The sequence below is a fragment of the Halichoeres trimaculatus genome, unplaced genomic scaffold, assembly GCF_033239565.1.
Source record: "Halichoeres trimaculatus isolate MK-OKI-2021-1 unplaced genomic scaffold, fHalTri1.1 fHalTri1_scaffold_23, whole genome shotgun sequence".
Taxonomy (NCBI): Eukaryota; Metazoa; Chordata; class Actinopteri; order Labriformes; family Labridae; genus Halichoeres; species Halichoeres trimaculatus.
The window spans coordinates 23,730,222-23,752,500 of NW_027437201.1; the positions used below are offsets into that span (position 1 = coordinate 23,730,222).

At 48.3% G+C, this 22,279-nt stretch overlaps 3 protein-coding genes across 4 annotated transcripts in view; 1 reads left to right on the plus strand and 2 right to left on the minus strand.

Moving 5' to 3' along the window:
- Nucleotides 1-391: 391 nt before the first annotated feature.
- asah2 (N-acylsphingosine amidohydrolase 2) lies at nucleotides 392-8,029 on the plus strand. The gene is made up of 20 exons (XM_074663830.1): nucleotides 392-504; nucleotides 701-809; nucleotides 1,330-1,473; nucleotides 3,389-3,565; nucleotides 3,651-3,778; nucleotides 3,862-3,939; nucleotides 4,575-4,695; nucleotides 4,797-4,922; nucleotides 5,157-5,243; nucleotides 5,390-5,494; nucleotides 5,608-5,689; nucleotides 5,766-5,881; nucleotides 5,978-6,072; nucleotides 6,198-6,237; nucleotides 6,363-6,461; nucleotides 6,551-6,646; nucleotides 6,748-6,897; nucleotides 7,042-7,098; nucleotides 7,634-7,722; nucleotides 7,831-8,029. Exons 1-20 carry the CDS (start codon nucleotides 392-394, stop codon nucleotides 8,027-8,029), a joined length of 2,211 nt encoding a protein of 736 aa, XP_074519931.1.
- A 230-nt stretch (nucleotides 8,030-8,259) lies between these two features.
- Nucleotides 8,260-14,634, minus strand: LOC141784741 (protein FAM13C-like). The gene is made up of 10 exons (XM_074662587.1): nucleotides 13,437-14,634; nucleotides 11,740-12,067; nucleotides 11,528-11,666; nucleotides 11,158-11,239; nucleotides 10,484-10,547; nucleotides 10,233-10,353; nucleotides 10,002-10,085; nucleotides 9,777-9,872; nucleotides 9,355-9,665; nucleotides 8,260-9,236 (listed from the first exon to the last, which is right to left on the minus strand). Exons 1-10 carry the CDS (start codon nucleotides 13,639-13,641, stop codon nucleotides 9,113-9,115), a joined length of 1,554 nt encoding a protein of 517 aa, XP_074518688.1. The 5' UTR covers nucleotides 13,642-14,634; the 3' UTR covers nucleotides 8,260-9,112.
- Nucleotides 14,635-16,570: 1,936 nt separating this feature from the next.
- LOC141784931 (cGMP-dependent protein kinase 1-like) overlaps nucleotides 16,571-22,279 on the minus strand; it is a 28,547-nt gene continuing 22,838 nt past the window's right edge. The window contains exons 1-10 of one of the 2 annotated variants that reach the window (XM_074662906.1): nucleotides 21,445-22,279; nucleotides 21,235-21,331; nucleotides 20,179-20,318; nucleotides 19,916-20,005; nucleotides 19,683-19,824; nucleotides 19,395-19,558; nucleotides 19,204-19,326; nucleotides 19,058-19,120; nucleotides 18,883-18,949; nucleotides 16,571-18,791 (exon numbers count right to left, since the gene is read on the minus strand). The exon at nucleotides 21,445-22,279 is cut by the window's right edge and continues 664 nt beyond it. In XM_074662906.1, coding sequence (XP_074519007.1) covers nucleotides 18,693-18,791; nucleotides 18,883-18,949; nucleotides 19,058-19,120; nucleotides 19,204-19,326; nucleotides 19,395-19,558; nucleotides 19,683-19,824; nucleotides 19,916-20,005; nucleotides 20,179-20,318; nucleotides 21,235-21,331; nucleotides 21,445-21,593 — 1,134 coding nt within the window. In that variant the 5' untranslated portion in view covers nucleotides 21,594-22,279 and the 3' untranslated portion in view covers nucleotides 16,571-18,692. The remainder of the gene's footprint in view (nucleotides 18,792-18,882; nucleotides 18,950-19,057; nucleotides 19,121-19,203; nucleotides 19,327-19,394; nucleotides 19,559-19,682; nucleotides 19,825-19,915; nucleotides 20,006-20,178; nucleotides 20,319-21,234; nucleotides 21,332-21,444) is intronic. The other variant, XM_074662905.1, reaches the window with a different exon arrangement.

Consider the following 22,279-nt stretch of genomic DNA (forward strand, 5'->3'; position numbering starts at 1 on the left):
ACACACACTCTGCAGCTTCACATCGAAGGTGAGTGTCTCACACACACCAAACTTAAGTTTCTGTTAGCATGCTCAACCAGTTAGCTTAACCTCAATTAAACTTGTTTAATTTTAAATCAATAAATCATCTTTAAATCCAGATCTAATGGGACTACAGCTGGTTCATAGTGCTCTGTGAACAGGTCTGTGTGTGAACCAGGATCCTTCAGAGTCAGACCTCACGTCTGGGTCCAGTCTCACCCTGTGACTCCCGTTCTTTTAACCACACACAGACCAGAGTTTCTGGATCTGGACTCTGTAAAAAGGCTCTGAGGTTAGCGGACCGCAGGGCTCCAGTCCTGGCTCAGAGATCAGCTGATCTGACCTCCTCCTGTCTCCACAGGAGCTCATCATGGGCAGCAAGAAGTCCGTGTGCTGCGGTCTGTCCACCCGGGAGGTGATCCTCTCCCTCCTGTTCATCCTCATGACGGCTGTGAGTGTGACTCTGATTACACTGATGGCTACACACACGCAGACAGGTGAGAACACACACACTCACACACACACACACGTTAGACAAACATGTTTCAGTTTCAGCAGCGTCTCTGTCTTTAAAACTTTAACTCATCTATAAATAAAAGTTTCACTCCTCGGTCTGACCCTCAGATCCTGATCCAACTTCTCATCCGACTCCTCATCCGTCTCCTGATCTGACTCCTGATCCGACTCCTGATCCGACTCCTCACCCCACCTCGGGGCCTCAGCACAAACCGTACCTGATCGGAGTGGGCCGGGCCGACTGCACCGGACCACCAGCTGAAGTCCCTCTGGTCAGTCAGAAACCAAAACACACCAACACACACAGATAAGAGACTGTATCAGGCTCCATAAAGTCAGGATCACGGGCCTGGGCACGTTCCTGGACTCAGGCCAGGTTCACACAGACCTGTTAGGTTCACACCTTCATCATCATCATCATCATCATCATCATCATCACACAGGGTTTGAGCAGAGGACTGAGAGTCTGACTCCAAAGTCTGCAGCGTGAGGCGGACAGGCTCAGGGAGACGGGCGTGTTTGTACTTTTAGTCTGTTATCTGCTCAGATCTCAGATATGAAACTGCCAGACCACATGGGATCATCCCGGTCCTCCAGAGTACACACACAGGATGTAGAAACACCTTTACCTGGGGAGCAGAAACCACCCACAGGGGCAGCCTGAGGGGGTCCAGGTTTGGGTCTAGCCTGTGATGAACCCAGAAAACACTTTGCACTTCTGAGATGATAACACTGTTTGGATCTGTGTGTGTGTGTGTGTGTGTGTGTGTGTGTGTGTGTGTGTGTGTGTAGATGGGCTATGCAAACTCTCAGCAGAACGCTGCAGGCATACACACTCGCCTCTTCAGCCGAGCCTTCATCATCGATGACGGGAAGAAGAGAGTCGTCTTCGTCACCGCTGACGTCGGGATGATTTCACAGAGAGTGAGACTGGAGGTGAGGGCGCACACACACTCACACACACACACACTCACACACACACACACACACACACACACACACACACACACACACACACACACACACACACACACACACACACACACACACAGGGGGAGTGTTTCATCTCATTATCAACAGATTTATAACTCTAGGTTCATAGTGCCTTTCCCTTTAGTACACTCCACCGCTCAACAGGAGATAACACCTGCTGGAAATAAAGATAACACTTTACCAAAAGTTAAGTCAGTGAGGATGATAAAGGGAACACTCGTGAAGTTTTTCAGAGGAAGGTGTTTCTGTCACTGGAGGAGAGAAATAACTTAAGTGTCCGCCAACCTCTGGCTAAGCCCCGCCCCCTCCACTGGAGACAGAAAGATCACAGATCCTCTTTCAGTCCCCAAAAGTCTCTAAAGTCCAAGTTGGAGGGAGATATTAATCATTTGATTGTTGAAGGTTGATAAAAAAGCTTCAGTTACAGACTAAATTTACAGCTCAATCAATCAATCAATCAATCAATCAATCAATCAATCAATCAATCAATCAATCAATCAATCAATCAATCAGTCTTTATCTATATATTGCCAAATCATAACAAATGTTATCTCAAGACACTTCCCAGAAACATAAACAAGTATAGACCCATTAAGTCCCAGAGCAAACCTGATAAACATCATCTGGTTAGCATCAGCATCTGGTTAGCATCAGCATCCCAGACAACAAGACAGCTCCAGAAGCTAACGTTAGCTTAACTAGAGCCCTTTGGACAACAGCTAACAATGATGAACTCCCAACAAACAAAGAGACATGATGAACAACTCAGCTAGGAGCTAACGCTAGGCTAACTTTAGCTAACGTTAGAGCAAATCCCAAAGAGTCTGTCAGACTGCAGTGGTGGTTCTAGGGTTAAAGATAACTTTATATTTCTTTACGATGTCAGCTGACCTTAAAGTGATACTCCGGGATGGAACAACACAAAAACACCGCTAAATAAGGCTCTAGTTCTCATCGTGTCTCTTCGTCCTGGCAGACTACCTGCGTTTGTTTATATCTGGCACGCTGCGCACACGGACTGATACACTAAGCAGCGAGCGCCTCGTAGCCAGCTGTGGCTCTGCAGCGGAGGTAGCGCCGTTTTACGACACGATGAGAACCAGAGCCTTATTTAGCGGTGTTTTTGTGTGAAAGTAACACGCTGAAAATTCTCTAAATAAAGCGTGAATGCAGACTCATATCAGATTTTTTCAGTGGGAGTCTGTTTATTTGTGTTTTTGGTCAAGTAAAATATGTCCCCGTCTGAGTGCAGAGGAAACCTGCAGAGGAGCAGGGAGGGGGTGTTTGGTGTGAGCGCTCTGGGCTTCTGCTGCACAAAAACACTGCTGTAGGGGTAATTTCTGCCCTAAACCTTGTGATAGGACTGTGATAGTATCACTTTAAAGCAGACGGAGACATCCTTCTTCAGACACTTTTCCTGGTCTTGATGTTTCTTGGGAAAGGGTCAAAAACCCTGTCACCCAGACTCTCAGGATATCTTGTGTCAGAGTTACATGTTCCTCATGAACACAGTTTGACCATTTTAAACTGAAAATGTCAGAAAAAAACTCATAAAACTGATCAAAAAATGACTAACTGCGTTTCAATGGACGGGGAATGGTAATGGATATACGCCCTGTGATTGGCTCTTTGCGTTTGAGGGCGGGACTTAGCCACAGGTCACAAGGGGGACCTCAGGAATTGTTAAAAAGTAAGCTAGGCTTAAATTTAGCTCCATCCTGTGTGTCTGCTCTGTCTCCACTCAGTACACGAGTGTTTGTTAAAGCGTCTGGAGCCCGAAAGATGGCTGCCAGATGGTGACTGAACAACTTTTACTACGATTGATGTTACCTGTGTGTGTGTGTGTGTGTGTGTGCAGGTGTTGCAGGCCCTGCAGGTGAAGTATGGGGATCTGTACGGTCGGGATAACGTGGTGCTGAGTGGGACACACACTCACTGTGGGCTGGGCGGATACTTCCAGTACACTCTGTTCATGCTCAGCAGCAAAGGTTACATCAAGACGTCCGTCGAGCCGCTCGTCAACGGCATCGTCAAGGTGATTCAGTCACACACTTCCTCTGTCCAGGACTTAGACAGGACCCAACAGGCTGTTCATAACTAGATGATTCCTTTTGTTTCAGAGCATAGACATAGCCCACAGTTACATGAGGCCGGGCAGGATTTACAGGAGCAGAGGAGAACTGGGCGACAGCAGCATGAACAGGAGCCCTCACTCCTACATGAACAACCCCGAGGAAGAGAGGCACAGGTACAGAGAGGGTCCAGGAGGGTGATTCACTCAGCAGAGGTGTGTCAGAGATGGTTGATCTTTGATGTCGCTGGTCTCCTCAGGTACAAGACCAACACTGATAAACAGGTGGTGGTTCTGAAGTTCACAGATCTGGACGGGGATGGGATCGGCATGCTCAGGTGAGCTCCTGGGTCAGACCATAGACTGTACATAGAGTGGACAACGTGGCTCTGTTATTTATAATTCTGTCTGAGTCTGTGCAGTAGAGACTGTGAGGGATTCTGGGAGAATCTGAGTGGAGCTGGGTGACAAAAATAATAATAATTTTTTTCCTTTCGAGAGTCTAATCACTTCCTGACTCTACCTCCTGACATATTTTACAATCCCTGAAAAAAATACACGAGAGCGTCAGCTGTCACTCATCGTTAAACGTGACATAAAACCTTGTTTTTAACCTCGTATAACTAATGAAAACAAAACTTTTCAGAAAAAAGAGGACTTGAATACAAGACAGCCAAATGATATCTTCAAATCACCACAACAATCAGACGTGAGAATCATTTCTACCAGGTGTATTAATTTTTTAAAGTTTGACCACAGCCCATCTGGAATGACTGGGGAGATGGATTTTTTGACCTATACTGCAGCCAGCCACCAAGGGGAGCAGTTTTTGTAGAGACCTCACTTCCAGCCGAGCAAGCAGACGTCCATTTTTTTTACAGTCTATGATTCAGACTGAGTTTAAAAACCTGAACCTGACCCTGGAGGTTAAAATGACTAACTGAGTGTCACTCTGACTCCGCCCCTTCCCCAGCTGGTTCGCGGTCCACGCCGTCAGCATGAACTACACTAACCTGATGGTGAGCAGTGACAACATGGGCTACGCCTCCTACCTGCTGGAGCAGGACAAGAACCACGGAGAGCTACCTGGACAGGTACACACATCAGCCACAGCTCCATCCAGACTCTGAGAGGTTCACACTGATGTAAATATATGTGTGTGTGACTGTGTGTGTGTGTGTGTGTGTGTGGTCAGGGAGGATTCGTGGCTGGTTTCTCCTCCAGTAACCTCGGTGACGTCAGTCCCAACATCAAAGGACCTCACTGCATGAACACCGGACTGCCCTGTGACTACCTGAACAGCTCCTGTCCTGTAGGGGGAGTAAGTTAACACACACACACACACACACACACACACACACACACACACACACACACACACACACACACACATGAATACACACACACAAACCATCCCTTTGAACTCTTGAAAACACTTGAAATCATGTCCTGAAACACTTTAGGCTTTTTCCGATCCCTGCTCCTCACCATTTCCAAAAAACAGGTTTATATTTATGTATATACGTGTGTGTGTGTGTGTGTGTGTGTGTAACAGACTAAGATGTGTAAGGCTTTTGGACCTGGGGAGGACATGTTTGAGAGCACAAGGATCATCGGAGAAAACATCTACAAGAAGGCCAAGGTACCTGAAGAAGACGCAGACCAAGTTCAATACAGTCCAGATTTTTTCACGTTGAGTTTTTTTTTTTTGTGTGTGTGTGTGTGTGTGTGTGTGTGTGTGTGTGTGTGTGTGTGTGTGTGTGTGTGTGTGTGTGCTGCTCTCTGCAGGATCTGTACGCTAAAGCAACCCAGGAGGTGACAGGTTTCCTTCACTCGGCTCATCAGTGGGTCAACATGACAGACGTCACTGTTCAGATCAACGACACACACACGGTCAGCACCAGAAACACACACACACACATGGCTTCATCACTTCTGACCCAGACAGCGGGTGATGTCATGAACTGGTGGAGGGGTTTTAACCAGTGGGTGTGTTTGTGTCCCAGGTCAGGACCTGTAAACCGGCTCTAGGTCACAGCTTCGCTGCAGGAACCACAGACGGAGGAGGAGACCTGAACTTCACTCAGGGTGACTCTCAGCCCCAGACTCTCCCTGAGCTGGTTCAGGTCTGACTCTAAACCTGGGTCTTTCTCTTTCTCTGAAGGCGCTGTGGAAGGTGACCCGTTCTGGGACGGGATCAGAGACGCTCTGGTTGGCGAGCCGTCCAATGAGACGCAGGAGTGTCATCAACCCAAACCGATCCTGTTCAGCACCGGGGAGGTGAGCCGTCATGAAGTGGTTTTGAGGGGTTACAGAGACTCCAGAAACATACCTGCACGCTAATGTGTGTGTGTGTCTGTGTGTGTGTGTGTGTAGATGAACTGGCCTTTACCGTGGCATCCTCAGATCGTTGACGTTCAGATCCTCACCATCGGCTCCGTGGCTGTCGTAGCTATTCCTGGAGAAATGACGTAACAACATTTTACTCAAACTGCTCCAAATATTACTTTATATAATTCAAACTGTTATAAATATATAAATATAAATGTATAAATATATAAAAGAAATATATCTTCACTCACGTCTGTGCCAACAGCACCATGTCAGGACGGAGGATGAGAGAAGCCGTCAAACAGGTGAGACTAAACCATCAACAGCTGCACACACACACACCTGTAACACACCATCAAACACAGTGTGTGTTATTGTGTGTTTTGTGTGTGTGTGTGTGTGTGTGTGTGTGTGTGTGTGTGTGTGTCAGGAGCTCCAGTCAGAGGGGGCGTTCCAGGACGTAGAGGTGGTGATCGCCGGTCTGAGCAACATCTACACTCATTACATCACCACCTTTGAAGAGTACCAGGTACAGTGACGCTGAGGCTCATGGGAAGTGAAGTCTTTCAGATCAAAGGGAGGAGTCAAACTGATATAGTCAAATCTTACCTGTTACAGGTGCAGCGATACGAGGGAGCCTCCACCATCTTCGGCCCGCACACGCTCAGTGCGTACCTGCAGAAGTACAGAGGTCTGGCCAAAGCCATCGCACAGGTGAGTCTGAGTCAGGAGAGAGCTCAGGTGTCACAGACCGATGGGGGTTTGTGTGAACAGGATGAATGTCAGTCATGGACTGTGTGTCCTGGTGTTTTCAGGACAAAGTGTCAGAGCTGCCGGTCGGCCCTCAGCCTCCTTTCTTTGAGAAAGGTCTCTTCAACCTGCTCGCCGCGGCGCCTGTGGACAGGAAACCAGAAAACAGCAGCTTTGGAGACGTCCTGGAGCAGGTTCTGCCGGTCTACAGACAGGTCAGACTCTCAGTACCTCCCAGGTCTTCATCTGCCCTCAGTGCCTGTCTGTGGTGTTCCTCAGGGTTCAGGGCCGGGTCCTCATCTGTTCTGTCAGAGGCTGCTGTCCTCTGAATCATCCTGAAGCTGTTTGTTTTCTTTCAGGGAGACGTCGTCTCCGTCACATTCGTGGCAGGAAACCCCCGACACTCTGGAGACATCGTAAGATTCAAAGCTGTTTGTCCTCATTTTTCCTTGTTTGTCCTTGTTTGTCCTCATTTCTCCTTGTTTGTCTTTTTTGTCCTCATTTCTAATTGTTGGTCTTTGCTTGTCCTCATTTTTCTTCGTTTGTCCTCATTCACCCTTGTTTATCATTGGAATAATTTGATCCTGTTTGTCCTCATTTGTCTTTGTTTGTGCTTGTTTTTCTTTATCCGTTCTGTTTTGTTCGTCCTCATTCATCCTTGTTGTCCTCATTTGTCCTTGTTTCTCCTTGTTTGTCCTCATTTATCCTTGTTTGTCCCTTGTACGTCTCTTGTTTGTCCTCAATTGTCCTCGTTTCTCCTTGTCCTTGTCGTCCTCCTTATTTGTCCTTGTTCATCCTTGTTTGTCCCCATTTGTTCTCGTTTGACCTCATTTAGCTTGTTTGTCCTTCTTATTTGTCCTCCCTTGTCCTTGTTTGTCCTCGTTGGTTGATTCTTCTGAACGTCTCTCCCTCTCCTTTTATCTGTTTTTTTTTTTTTTTTTTTTTTTGCAGAGAGATAAAACGTTTGTTACCGTGGAGATTTATGACAACAGAACAAACTCCTGGGATGTGGTCTACAATGATGCATCATGGGAAACCAGGTAGGCAACACAGGGACGTCCTGTTTGAGATGTTCTTAAGTATCACCTTTAGCAGAGAGGATTTTAACCCTCACATGTCGAGATCGTGACTGAAGTGTGTTGTTTCAGATTTCACTGGCTGAAGGGATCAAACCGTCAGAGTAACTCCACAGTCGAGTGGCACATCCCCCCGTCTGCCCCCAGCGGCTCCTACAGGATCCGACACTTCGGTCACTACAAACAGATGAAAGGCCTGAGGCCCGTCATCACGCCGTACGAAGGAACGTCTGACGTCTTCAGGGTCACTCAGAGTTTTTACTACTACTGACGTCAACGTCTGATGTCTGACACCCTGAAAGAGCTCAGATTGTACAGGAGGAAATATAAAGCTGTTTTTTAATTGCACAGAAAGCTGCTGTAGAAATGATCTGTTTACCTCTTTAAGTGATAAAAAGATGCAGAACAAGGAAGTTAAAGTAAAGCCTGAGTAATGTGACCTGGCTAGTCCGTTGTGTTTTTCTGACTCAATAAAAACCTGAAAACTTTGTTCGTATCAAAAATATTTATTCTGGAGTGATCTGTGTAGAAATCTGTGGAGCAAACAGGAACAACACAACAACAGGAACAAAGATGATGATCACATTTTGGATCCATGAACATGAAGAGGTCCAAACAGCATCCTCTGCGCCGCTCCTCTCATTGCACTTTGTCCCAAACGGCTCTGACGTAGATCCTCCTGATCGGCGAACTTTGAGTCCCGAACGTTAAACCTGTTCCTTCATAAATAAACTCTCTTTGCTCTCAGCCTGCTGGGCAGAGTAAAGTGCTTTCAGTTTGACAAACACACATTTAGCCTGATATAAAGATGCTTTGGTCCTTCAGATCAAACCAGAGGGAAGAGGAGCTCTCTCCACCTCCAGACGGATTAAATGCTTCAGCTCTGAGGATGCAGGTGGAGCTCCTGTTGGATGCAGGTGGAGCTCCTGTTGGATGCAGGTGGAGATCCTGTTGGATGCTGGTTTACAAAGATCCACTGACAGCACACACAGACGTCTACCATCTGCTCAAACGGTTACACTCTGCTGCAGTATTTACAGGTTTCTGCTCACCACAGCCCGCGGCTCGGCCTTAGCATGCTAAATGTGTTAGCATCCACACTGCATTACATTAGCATGTTAGTGTCAGACAGTTAGCATGTTAAGTCAGCATCAACCTCTCATTTAGACATTCAATTAGCATGTTAGCTGTAGTTATGCTATGCTAATTAGCTTAGTAGCAGTGTCAATGCTAATGCTTTAGCTCCTAAGAGATTCAGGCTGAAAGGTTTGAGCACGCGGCCCTCTCAGGTCGCTCCTGGATGAAAGGATGAAGAGTTTGAGGTGGAGAAGTTTTTAGGAGCTGGTGTTTCCTCTCACTTGGTTTTTGTGACGTCTTGTTTGCTGAGGAGGACCTCCAGGAGGCGGAGCTTAGCTTTTAGCTGTTTGTACTCCTGGTATTCATCCTTCATCGGGGTGCGGTCCTCTTTTTGGCAGATTCTGTCAGAAAACACGAGACCCCAGGAAGACAGAGACAGAAAGGAAAGGGAGAGCTCAGAGGAGTCACTAACAAAAACCGTGGTCCTGGTGTAGACCCTCTTCGGTTTTAACCCCTTACCTTCCAGTCTGGCGGTAAAACTCGTCCTCGAACTCTCTCAGAGCTTTCCGCCGCGTCTTCTTCTCCGCTCTCGTCTCTCGCAGACACACCAGCAGCTGAGAGCGGGACGCTTCGTGCAGGTTCGCCATGGTCAGAGCCGGCTGCTGATGGACGCTCTTGACCTCCACCAGCGGGGACACGAAGGGGTCGCTGTCCCGGTCACTCTCCTCCTCAAAGGCCGCCGCACACGCTCTGTGAGGAGGAGGAGGAGCAGGAGGCTCCAGGACTGTGATGGAGCTCGTGGAGTCTTCATCAGACCCGTCCTCTTCCTCCTGGAGGAGCGATCACAGAGGCATTAGAGACAATGTGTGTGTGTGTGTGAGTGTGTGTGTGTGTGTGTGTGTGTGTGTGTGAGTGTGTGTGTGTGTGTGTGTGTGACTCACTATGGTGGTGATGGTCGGGCTGGCACACAGCAGACGTTTGATCAGCTGATATCTGTCGTACAGAGGCTTCACTAGGTTCCTCTCCTGTTTGTTCCCCTGAAACACACACACACACACACACACACACACACACACACAGTTGATGACATCACACTGTTTACATTGTGTCTACTCTGACCCAGATTACACACACACACACACACCACCAGGGGGCGCTCCACTCACCGGTCGGCCGTGCAGACTCTCGAAGTAGAGCAAACATTTCTGCAAAGTGATCTTCTCCAACACCATCTGAGCCTGAGTCATCTCCTACACACACACACACACACACACACACACACACACACACACACACACACACACACACACACACACACACACACACACACACACACACAGCGTCAGGTGATTTGGTGTAAACCAGGGGGGATCAGGGTCTGTTGTGGACTCACTAACCCTCATGTTGTCGGGCAGACCCAGAGTCTGTCTCTTCTCCCTCAGACGTCTGAACAGAGACTCCACCGTCTCCTCCAGGGTGGGTTTGTGCTCCGACGCCCCCTGCTGGCTGCAGCTGTACCTGCAGGACACAGTCACAGTGAGTGAGGGGCTGACCATGATGGTGACGTCTGTGTGTGTGTGTGTGTGTGTGTGTGTGTGTGTGTGTGTGTGTGTGTGTGTGTGTGTGTGTGTGTGTGTGTGTGTGTTACCTGCTGCTGCCTCCTGCTCCGTCCTGCTCCTTGGACTCAAACACAGACTGTCTCAGTCTCAGCTCTGCAGGACACAGACGGACACACTTCCTGTTAGCTCCAGAGACGTTAAAGGAAGAGTTCACCCAAATAATGATGTGCCTTCATTTTCTACCCACCCTCATGCTGAGTGACACTCTGGAGCACTTTTTTGACGTCTCAAACACAGCCGGAGATCTGGGAGGATTTTCTCTGGGGCTGATGGAGCCCGAAAGAAAAAGGTCCATAAAAGTCCAGAAAAACGTGCCTATTTTCCTTCATACTGCTCGTCAGCTGTAATCCAAGTGTCCACTGTTTAGGCTCCAAAACTGTGCTAAATGGCCTCGTTTCGAATTATTTATGGACGTTATGGACGTTAGGACACTTGGATTACAGCGGACGAGCAGTATGAAGGAAAATAGGCACGTTTTTCTGGACTTTTATGGACCTTTTTCTTTCGGGCTCCATCGGCCCCTGTTAGATCGAAGTTTGTTGACAGTGAAAATCCTCCCGGATCTCCGGCTGCATTTGAGACATCAAAAAAGTGCTCCAGAGTGTTGCTCAGCTTGAGGGTGAGTAGAAAATGAAGGCATATTATTCTTTGGGTGAAATATTCCTTTAATCATGTTCTCCATCATTACATCACAGAGTTTTACCTTTGAGCTGTTTGCGAGCCTTGGCGAGCTCGTTCATGACGTGGATCATCTCTGGGTTGGAGTATTTATCGTTGTAGGACGGCTGAGAAACACAGACATCATCATCATCAGGAGGAAGAGGAAGGTGTCAGCTCACTGTTTGATTTTGAGCAGCCAGATTTAAACAAAGACTGTTTGTACAATCAGCTGTCAATCATCTGGCCTGACCCCGCCCCCTCACAGGTGAACTGAAGCTCCTCACCTTTACTGAACCTGTGTTTTTTTTTTTTTAAACCAACTGAACTGAGTCACATCCTTATTTTTTCAATACTCAGTTTGAAGTTCAGCTGCAGTGACCCTGCTCTGCCTGTAGGGGGCCGAGCGGATTTACCTTGTAGTTCATCTCCTGCTCAAACTGATCCTCGAACCTGCGGACCCTCTTCTTCAGGGTCTGGATGTGCCGGCTGAGGAACGGGATTGAGGAAGGGGACTCGTCCTCAGGGGCCTCCGAGCGATCCCGACCCCGACACCTGGACAGGGAAACACAGAGACAGGTAAACACAGAGAGACAGACAGGTGAGCAGACAGACAGGTGAGACTCACAGCATGTACTGCTGGCTGCAGGGTGGGGATGGAGCCCCCTCAGGGTCTGAGTTGAACCTCAGGCTGTGGGTGAGGCTGGAGCAGCGGGGGGACGGTAGAGGACTGGGACCTCCTGCCAGCAGCTGAAGAAGAGCCCCGCCTCCTTCCCCTACTCCTCCTCCCCCTCCTCCTTCCCCTCCAGGGCTGCTCCTCTGGGGGGAGTAGGGGGAGTGGTGCGGGCTGGGGGACAGCGCGCCATCGGGGGTGAGGGGCTGCTGGCCGGGGTGGATGGCGGTCAGCGGCTGGTGTCGAGGAGACTGAGGAGGTCTGGAGAGGACGGTCAGGAGTTCTGGGGACAGAGGAGGTTTAGAGGGAGTGCAGATCAGCTGATCGATGTTTATCAACAGGACAGAGAAACGGCTGACACACACACACACACACACACACACACACACACACACACACACACACACACACACACACACACACACACACACACAACACACACACACACACACACACACACACACACACACACAACAACGCAACACTTTAAGGACAGACTTCAGGGTCTAAAGGAGCTCTGTGAGGGTCCATGTGCTCAGAGTCTCCGTGGAAACAGCTGAAACATCAGAGGAGGAGACCAAAGATCCCATCCAGACAGGCTGGTGTTCTGAATCAGGATCCTGGGTCCAGGCCTGAATCAGGATCCTGGGTCCAGGCCTGAAGAAGACATGTTGTGGCAGCAGATCTCTCAGCAGAGGATGGAGCGGCGGTGGGTCAGCGTGCCTCACGTGCTGCAGTGTTTTATTCCTGCAGGCTGATCTAAAAATAGCCGCTCACTGTCAGAGTGTGGCGGGTGGCGTGCTGAGGAAACAAACGGAGTCACTAAAAGACCAAAACCAGCAGCGAGGAACATGTGAACGCCACAAACAGAGCATCTCCACGACATACAAACAGGAAGACTGAGCTCTAAACTCAGAACCATCAGAGTCCAGACTCAGAGCCAGCTCCAGGTTAGAGGAGGCGACTGGACCTGATGAGACAGGTCCAAACATCCAGTCTCAACATGATCCACCACCTAACCCCTTCAGGTTTCACACCTGAGGTCTTTAACTCAAAGAAGGGTCACTAACAGAAAGGGGCGGGGCTTCTTTGACCTACAGGTGAGGCTGTTAGCCAGGTGGCTGAACTATGTCCTCTTCTGAGACCAACCGGGGGCGACTCTGAGTCCATGTAGAGGTTTGTTCAGTTTGTGGTTCCTGCTGAGGGTAGAGAAGTTTTTCTGCTGATCCTGGATCTGAGTCCTGGATTCTGGAGGGGATCCTCAAAGGGTTCAGGGTTCGTCAGGGTTTCTGGTGTCCTGTGTGCAACTAACACTAGGACTAGGACTAAAGGGTCCCCGTCTAGACCCACCTCTGTTTACGGAGGACAGGAGAGCTCAACAGTCAGCTGCAGAACGGACTCAAGAACCAACAGACAGACAGACAGGTAGACATAGAGACAGGCAGATAGACAGGAAGACATAGAGACAGGCAGATAGACAGGTAGACAGAGACAGGCAGACAGACAGGAAGACATAGAGACAGGTAGACAGACAGGAAGATATAGAGACAGGCAGACCTAGAGACAGGTAGACAGATAGAGAGACAGGTACACAGGCAGACAGGTAGGCAGACAGACAGGCAGACAGATGAACAGGTGAGCGCGGCGTCTACCTGGCGGGCTGTTCTCGTCAGCAGGTACGCCGTGGCACAAGGCCAGCGTCTTCCCTCCGAGCTCCACCGGCCCACAGGGACTCTTCTGCTCCTTGCTGCCCAGGGCAGGGGGGCTGTCCTCTGGGGAGGGACCCAGAGAGGGACCCCCTTCCACCTCCAGCGCCTGGAGCTTCAACAGGGAACTCTGCAGGCAGAAGCAGAACATGCCAGACCGGCTGATCCAGAGATTAACCTGGTCCCAGGAGAAGGCTGAACGTAGACTTGCTGTAAGGAGACAGTCCGGTTACTGGGCTGGATCAGTGGTCCAGTTATTAGACGGATCTAAAGCTCTGAAGCACCACATGTGGCAGAGTGGTGCAGGTTTTCCAGTATCCTGGTTGGATCCTGAGCGATGGTTTCTGTGCAGGAAGAAATCAGAGCCAACAAGTCCTGAGATGAGTCACTTCACCTCCTCACCATGAATAAGTCCAGTGTCTACGCTGCCCTCTGTCCGGCTCTCCCAGAGATTAGTCAGTCACGCAGCACATGCAGGTGAAGACCACAGGAAGAGAAAAGCTCCTCCTGCCTCCGCTGGATCAAACCCTTCCCTCTTTATCCAGAGATTAGCCTGGTCCAGATACTACAGAAATATAATCCAGAGATGCTCACAGCGATGTAATCCTCTTCGTCTGGTCCATCAGGTCCAGGAATTAGCCAGCCCCGGTGAGGCTGAGCTCAGCGCTGAGAGAGGAGCTGCAGGGTTTTGAATTTTCATCCTCTCACTCTGCACGTTCACTGACGATGATGATGCTGATGATGATGCTGATGCTGCGTCGGTATCCTCCCTCTCCCACACCCCCTGCCATTCTCCCTCTACCTCGGTCGCTCTCTCTCTCTCCTTGGATTACTCATCCTGAGGCTCGTGAAGGGGGGTGGTGAAGGGGGGGCTGATGGGAAACATGAGGATGTCTCTCTCTCTCTCTTTCTTTCATTGTGAGGTTTTTCCCGCATCAGTGGGGGATGGGTGTGTCGCTGACATCACTCTGTGTGTGTGTGAGTGTGTGTGAGTGTGTGTGTAGTTCTCATTCATAAAAAATCAGGAGCAGCAGCAGGAGGAGCCTTGTTGACCCTTTAAACAGCTGTTTGTCCTCCTCGTGGCGTCCTGTGCGGCGCCGTGCTGGACTGCTGGAGGCTTCATGTCTTCACTGGAGTCTGCAGGTTATCTGTGAGTGAACAGTCTGAGTGAGTGAGTGAATCTATAATGTTCCCTTACACTCATGTTCTCACATCTCATTTACATACAACCCCGCCCCCATGAAGCCAAATATGGTCAACACTTCCCTCTGAAGATCCTGCTGGTCTACAAAACCCTCATCCCCTACAGATCATACACAAAGCAGGCTAACAGAGCTGCTAACTGTGCTAACAGAGCAGCTAACTGTGCTAACCACTGACTGTGAAGTTAAAAAATCCAGAGCTCCCCCTGCTGGCTGCCTGCAACACAGGTCATAAACCTCTCCTGTAGAGTCTGAAGTAAAAAGCAGAATTTAAAAACTTGGAGACAGAATAAATAAATATAAATCAAACATCAAATTTTGGAAAAACAGGTTTCCTCCACCTACTATTCAGAAATAAACGAAATCGCTAGTATTCATGTTCATTTGTTCCTTTCTTGGTAAATATATCACCTTTATTTCCCTGTGAAGGCCTGGGGATGTGCTTTTTGAGAATCTCTGACCAGACGTCTTTTAGAAAACGAGTGATTCTCTTAAATCTTGTTCTCACACAGTCAGAGTTTGTCTTTTCATTCGACTTTTACGTGTTTTAAGCTTATTTTAGTCTATAAATTAATTCGGCTTCCATAAAATTCTCCAAGAAATCTTTAAAACCACAAAAATGATCAGTCCAGGTCGGTGCTCGATAGTCCAGCCAAACCGAGCCTGTTTCTCTTAAGCGGGAAAATTCAGCAGAGTACGTGCCGCATAATTCAACATAAATAAATGTAACTTGTTCCGTTTTAAACTCATCTCAGTGACAAACTGACATAAATGAGCTTTGTTTAGAGTTTTTAGTTTTAGGGTAAAATGAACAGACATCCTGGCTGCACTCACCTCTACAAAGCCGTCACATGCTGACACCTGGTGGTCAGTCTATAGAACTACACGAGGTTCCAGAACGACGAACCAGGAAGCGGGAAAGAAAACGTAAGATTGACGTTCAGAACTGAAAAAAAAATTAAAGAAAAGAAAAGAAAAAAGAAAAAAAAGAAAAATGAATTTACATTAAACAAACAAAAATTGAGAAAAAAATTGCAAAAAAGCAAATCTAGGAGAATTTAATCTCTTTCAAATTTTCATTACTTTTAAACAAATTGCTTTTATGAAGATTTTTTAATCTGCGTTTTCTTTATAGAATAATGACAAATCTATATCAGTGGTACACTGCAGTAAATTTTAACAGAAGAATAAAGTAAATACTTGCATTTTGATATATGTGCAAAATGATAATTTGCATAATAAACCCACAATCCTTTTCAGTTTGGACCCTGCTAGATGGGTCTAAGATCTGTAACCAGGCCAGTGTTATGAATTAGAGTTAATGCACCATAAAGTTTAACCATACTCTGCTCCTCTGTTCAATTTTCTGAAAACTAAACCATGATGGAGACTGGTTATTGACTATTTTGGTCTAAAAAAAAAGTGTTTCCTCACAAGTTGACTGAATAACAAACTGTATTACGCGTAATAAATGTGGAAATAGTTTAGAGAAGATTAGCACTTTTGAAAGAGTCAGTGGTCTTAAATAATGAGTTACAGTTCTGACATACCTGTGTTCTGGCAAAACAGCGCCCCTACTACAGCAGTAGATGGTTCAGGTAAAGAGTGGTACTGCAGCCTAGGATTTAAGAAAAACAGTCTGAAAGATGTAAAATGTTATTCAAAAAAGAGTGAAAACAAAAACCAAAACTGGATAAAGAGAAGCAGATCTATTGAAAATGGTGAATCATAAAGCTCTCATGATGGTGTGACATTGTGTTTTTTTTTTACATTTCAAAAAGCACCAGTTACCTTAATCCCGTAAATTATAAGAGGAAGGAACAAGCTCAGTTTCCAAACAGCTTTTATTTTGAAACAGGCCGACCAGCTTTGGCAGATTGATTTTTTGTTTAGTCTGTAACAGTCATTCCATAAAGCTTTTAGAACTCGAGCAAGAAAATCAGATTGATTCATTAGCTACCATAAAAACCACTAAGATCATATTTAAATTGGAAATTATAATAATAACAATAATAACAATAATAATAATACACAAACAGCAGAAACGTCATTATATTACCAGTATATACAAATAAATCAGTTACATTCATCACAGAAACCCATTACCACAAAATATTACCGATATGAACATAAACACATCTCCTTCTGGTCCAAACACATTTTCAAAATCACAAACTGTTCCTTTAACTTTTACACCTACACATGAACACGAAATCAACCAGGCGTTAATCAGAGCCAGACAGTGAGGCTAACACTATGACGCTAGCACCCTGATGTTAACACCCTGAGGCTAGTGTCATGATTCAAACTTTGTGATGCTAACATAGTGATGCTAACATAGTGATGCTAACATGGTGATGCTAACATGGTGATGCTAACATGGTGACCCATCTCTGGCCCTGGTTGGGATTTTAACGTCGCTGGAGTTGAAAACTGACACGTGCTTCTGTATTTTCATGCAGAGCTCACTGAGGTCACATCGCTGATCAGTTCACAAAACTATCACAACATCTTCAGAGCACGATCACAAAGTCTTTTGTACCAAACCACGACCATCAGCTGCCGTTTACCAAAGGCCACAAATAGAAATACACAACAGACATTTAGCACTTTTCTCCCCTTCGATCTGTTTTATCTGGAGAGCTTGTTTCTGATCTGTGTTTCTGAGTGTTAAGGACACACAACTGAAGGTTTTTCTGTTTAGTCAGATTTAAAAGGCAAATTAATTCTCTGTAAACGCTTTGTGAGTCTAACGGCACAGTGAGCTTCATTAAGAGTCAGTGTTGTCTGGGTGTAAACAGCTGAAGAGGAGATAAACTCCGAACAGGAACACGCTCAGAGGTGTTAAGATGTTTGGAACAAAAGCGATTTTTGGCCTCAGATAGAAGTGAAACAGTTTCAGAAACAGAAAAAAAAGGTGTAAAGAAATGTCAGGATGCCATGCATGTGTCTGAAAACGGTTTGTCGGTGGGTGTGTGCTAGCGAGTGGGAAGTCTTGAAAATATGTACAAAACAGTTTTTCTCATGCTTTGATCCAGAAATTCACAACCAAAGGAAGGAGAGAAAGGAAAGTTTCAGAGTCCAAACGTTGGAGGAACAGCTGCTACAAACTGAACCTTTCTGTCCAGCGCTCCGTGGATGGTGGAGAGGAGTGAAGGCATCGCGGCGTCAGTCCAAAGTGAACTTTCCCAGTTTGCTACTCGGACCAGATTCAGCCTCCAGCTCCGCCTGAAGAGCCAAACCCGGGTCCACGGGTCAGGAAGGCTCGCTGATAACACCAGAGGGACAGAAACCGTCTCGTTTCCTCTGAGGGTCAAAGGTCAAGGATCAAACAGTGACAAAGGACACTTCACAGAAAAAGAGGCCTCTGATTGGCTGCTGGAGAGCAGGGTGGTGACAGAGTCCAAGGTTTTTCAGGGACCACTGACAGCCCTTTTTCAGCATCTGGAAACTTGAAAATCTTCAGGCTCTCTGGACCAGGGGGTAGTCCCGGTCCCTCCTGGGTCTACAGATCTGCTGATGGATTAGAGCATCAGGTTTTTACTGCTGTTTCCAAATCCTCTCTGGAGCTGCAGCGATACGGATCAGTGTTAGACCACTGAGGGGTGGAGAAACCCAACAGTTCAGGTTATCTAGGACGGTCTTTGGGGGGTCAGGACAACGCTCGTACCCTTTGGGACTGACTATCATCCTTCTTTCTGATATTTCTAAGACCTTTAAGTGGTCTGAAGACTTTCTCAGAACCACTTTGTCTCTGGACTTATCTAGTCCCAGAACAGACGGGATCAGGCTGATCTACCTCAGGTCTCCGGTTCTTCTCAGTCCACTTCCTGCTGTAAAGTCTGCCACAGAGCGTCGCAGGTTTGATTCCCACATCATGCACCGTGCTCAGGAGAACCACAGGTAAACTCTCAGTCTCTACTCTCTGAGCATCTTCGTCAGCTCATCTCCCGCTCTGAACACAAGGGGGCGTAACACTCAAGGTTTAACGCCAGCTGGGTTAAAAGTCGTAGTCCCACCCAGAGGTGTCGTCTGGTGGCGGCTCGTCGGTGTCTTCAGGGAAGCTGTCGAAGTTCCCGGTGTCGGTTGGAGAAGAAACCTGGATAGAGGAGACAGAGTCACACCCTCATCATCGTGATCACATGACCACAGCGTTTCCCCGCCCACATGTCTGAGAAACTGTGACTCACGTCAGGCGTGATGGGTGGAGTCAGAGTCCCTTTCCTCAGACCCTCCCAGTTAAAACCTTCAAACCACCTGAACGGAGAGAGACCAGTTTTAGTTTCTATCACACCTGAGGCTCAGGTGAGCACTGCTCTGCCTGAAACAACCAATCAGGAGCCAGCATGCTCTGGTGTCACTCACTTGTGTTTCTGGATGTCTTTGACTCCGTTCTTCAGGTTCCCAAGTCTCTCTGACGGATTGTCTCTGTTGACACAAACAGTGAAGACCAGGGTTAGATCACGGTTCATTGGTGGATCTGATCAGGTCAGGAACACAGCGCCCCCTACCTGCAGAGCTTCTTTATGAGGTTGGCAGCGTTCTTGGTGATCTTCTTGGGGAACTCGATCATGTCGATGCCTCTCAGGATCACGTTGTAGGTCTTCATGGGATCGGGACCTGAAAATGGAGGGCTGGAGACACAAAGACTCTGAGATCCTGAACCCAGGAGAGACCTTCGGTCTGCGGTTTGAGTCCTCACCTGCCCGTGAGCAGCTCGTACATCAGGATCCCCAGAGACCAGTAGTCTGCGGAGACGTCGTGGCCCTTGTTGAGGATGATCTCTGGTGCCACGTACTCTGGCGTGCCGCAGAACGTCCACGTCTTTTTACAGACGCCGATCTTCTTCGCAAAACCAAAGTCCACCTGTAGGAGACAGAGGGGTCTGAGTGTTAACCACTGGTCCTGGACCACGTGAAGTCCAGCTCGACATCGAATAGCATAGCATGCTAACTTTAGCAGAGCTTCACAGTAGATGTTCTGTTCTCACCAGCTTGGCGTATCCACGGCTGTCCAGGATGAGGTTTTCAGGTTTCAGGTCTCTGTAAATGATGCCTTTGGCGTGCAGGTAGGCGAAGGCCTCGACCACGCAGGCCGTGTAAAACCTGGTGGTCGCATCTTCGAAAGAACCTCTGAAACAGTTCAGAACAGCCAAAGGTCAAAGGTCAACCCTCTCGTGTCCCATGATGCCATGCGTGCTAAAGGACTGAGTGGGGAGCGTACCTGTCTCTGAGGATGGTCCACAGCTCGCCCCCCAGACACGCCTCCATCAGCATGTAGAGGTACTTACTGTCCTTAAAGGTACGGTACAACCTAAACACACACACATACACACACACACACACCGTGTTCATTGCTTGAGACAGACCCTAGTGGCCACTCAGGGAACTGCAGTTTGTTTAACTGGTATTTATTCCTTTTGTGTTGCTCTGTGCTAAAGATGAACGCTCTCTGTGATGATGATGATGATGATGATGACGACTGACCTGACGATGAAGTCAGAGTGCGCCTCGGTCATGATGTGTTTCTCGGAGCGGATGTGTTCCTGCTGTCTGGTGTCGACGATGTGGCGTTTCTTCAGGATCTTCATGGCGAAGGTTTTGGCCTCCTCGCTCTTCAGCTGCACCTGGAGACGAACCCAGAGAGGTCAGCTCCTTTCTAGTCCTAATGCTAAGCTAAGCTAACCCTGGACTCTGCAGAACCTTTACTGAGACCTCCTGGGGAAGGGGGGGTTGTGTGTAACCCGAAACCTGTGTCTCAGAGTCAGAGTGATGTTCAGGGTCAGACCGGCAGTCTGGGGGTCAAAGGTCAGCGTTTTCCTCAGAGTTACACAATCACTAAAAATATCTCCTGAGGCATGCTGGGAGACCCTGAGCGGGGATTCCTTCCTGTTTTTGGGCAAACCCTCCAGAGGGCTTCCCCTTTGACCTGCAGTACCCTCAGGCTCCGCCCCCTGCGGCAGAGACACCCGACACCAGAGGCTGCAATGCACCAGCTGCTAAACCCCGCCCCCTGAGCTTTTTCCAGCTCATGCCTCATGTTCACCGCCACAGCTCGCACACCAAACATTACATAGGGCGCTCTGCAGGAGCCGGACCACATCAGAGACCATCAGAGTCCAGACTCTAGATCACATGAGGACTGGTTTCCACTTACCAGCTCTAACACTTTACTGGAAAGTTACTACAAATAGCTCAGGGCACACACACACACACACACACACACACACTCACACACACAGACGGGCAGAAACACAGGTCAACACACACACAAAGATCTGGGGGGGCAGTCTGGACTAAACCAGGTTTCTGAACTACATTAAGGTGTGTTTTATAAGAGGAGACTGAGACCATCTGTAGACCTCTTTGATCTGACCCAGTAGGATCTGAGAGGTGGTCCAGCTGGTCTCAGACTCTGAGTTAAAAACCTAAAGGTGTGAAGAAACGTCTCGCTCTATGTTTGAACATGGAGAGGTTGGTTTCATCCTAATTGGTCAGATTAAGGTCAGAATAATCTGAGGTCAGAATAATCTGAGGTCGTACCAGCTCCACGCGGCCGAAGCCTCCCACTCCCAGCGTGTCGATGATGTTGAAGTCGGTCAGCTTCAGGCTGGAGAAGAAGGCGTTCTCGGCCTCGTACCTGGAGACACAGAGAGTCAATCAGTGATCACAGGACAAAACGGTTCAGGACTGTACCCGTCTGTCTAAAACCAGGTCTGAAACCAGGTCTGGGACTCTGACCCTGAAGCCTACCTGCAGCATTTGACCACATGGAAGAAGGGGAACTTCTTGGAGGTCTGGATGGAGAAGGAGGTGATGGGGAAGGAGGAGGAGAGAGGAGCAGGGAGGCTGGTGATCCGCTCTCTCTGCTGCCTCACAGGGACAGAAAGCAGGTCTCTCATGTCCACGCGGGTCTAGACTCACCCGGGACCAGATCAGTGGTGTCTCAGAAGGGGTTTGGGGTGTTAGAGTTTATCTGCAGACCTCCTCCAGATCAAAGTCTGGACCGAATGAAGAGCAGACAGATGGATGGACCAGGACCAGGACTTGAGTCCTCAGGAGAAGGTTCTGCACAGAGTTCGTAAGAGTACGGTCTGGAAGGAGCAGCTCCAGTCCCAGTTCACATGGTGAGGGTGGAAGAACCGGTCCAAGGTTCTGGTCTGGAGAGACCGTCGGTGCGGGGAGGTTGCCAGATCCTCCAGTTCAGTGTGCGATCAAGTGAAGACCTAAAGCGGTTCTGATCTGAGCCGGACCTCTTCAGAATCCAGAGCTGGGCAACATGGTGCAAAAATAAAACCTGTCCCTCTTGAATCGTCTAAAACCAGAACCTGAGGTCTGTGGGCGTCTGTCCAACTGAGCACGCTCAGACTGAAGGTATGTCTGGTTCTGAAGGACTCGTCCTCTCTGTCAGAGCAGAGTTCACGTCTGAGTCCTGCAGCAGGGACTCCAGTCTGAGGGGAGGACCCGCGTGGCAGGAGGACGCCGCTGCTGAGGGTTGTATTTTTAGCAGGTGGAAACATTGCTCAGAGGTTCACCCAGTGAACGCAGCCCGGACTTTAAAGAGACCGACACCAGGACACAGTGTCCC

What these genes read in the sequence shown, in the direction of transcription:
- asah2 (XM_074663830.1), top strand. Translation starts at nt 392, where the DNA reads ATGGGCAGCAAGAAGTCCGTGTGCTGCGGTCTGTCCACCCGGGAGGTG. An exon ending in CTGATTACACTGATGGCTAC is followed by an intron (nt 505 to 700) that starts ACACACGCAGAC and finishes TCTGACTCCTGA; the next exon opens with TCCGACTCCTGATCCGACTC. An exon ending in CACAGAGAGTGAGACTGGAG is followed by an intron (nt 1,474 to 3,388) that starts GTGAGGGCGCAC and finishes GTGTGTGTGCAG; the next exon opens with GTGTTGCAGGCCCTGCAGGT.
- LOC141784741 (XM_074662587.1), bottom strand. Translation starts at nt 13,641, where the DNA reads ATGTTCTGCTTCTGCCTGCAGAGTTCCCTGTTGAAGCTCCAGGCGCTG. An exon ending in TGCAGCCAGCAGTACATGCT is followed by an intron (nt 11,667 to 11,739) that starts GTGAGTCTCACC and finishes TTCCCTGTCCAG; the next exon opens with GTGTCGGGGTCGGGATCGCT. An exon ending in TTTTACCGCCAGACTGGAAG is followed by an intron (nt 9,237 to 9,354) that starts GTAAGGGGTTAA and finishes GTTTTCTGACAG; the next exon opens with AATCTGCCAAAAAGAGGACC.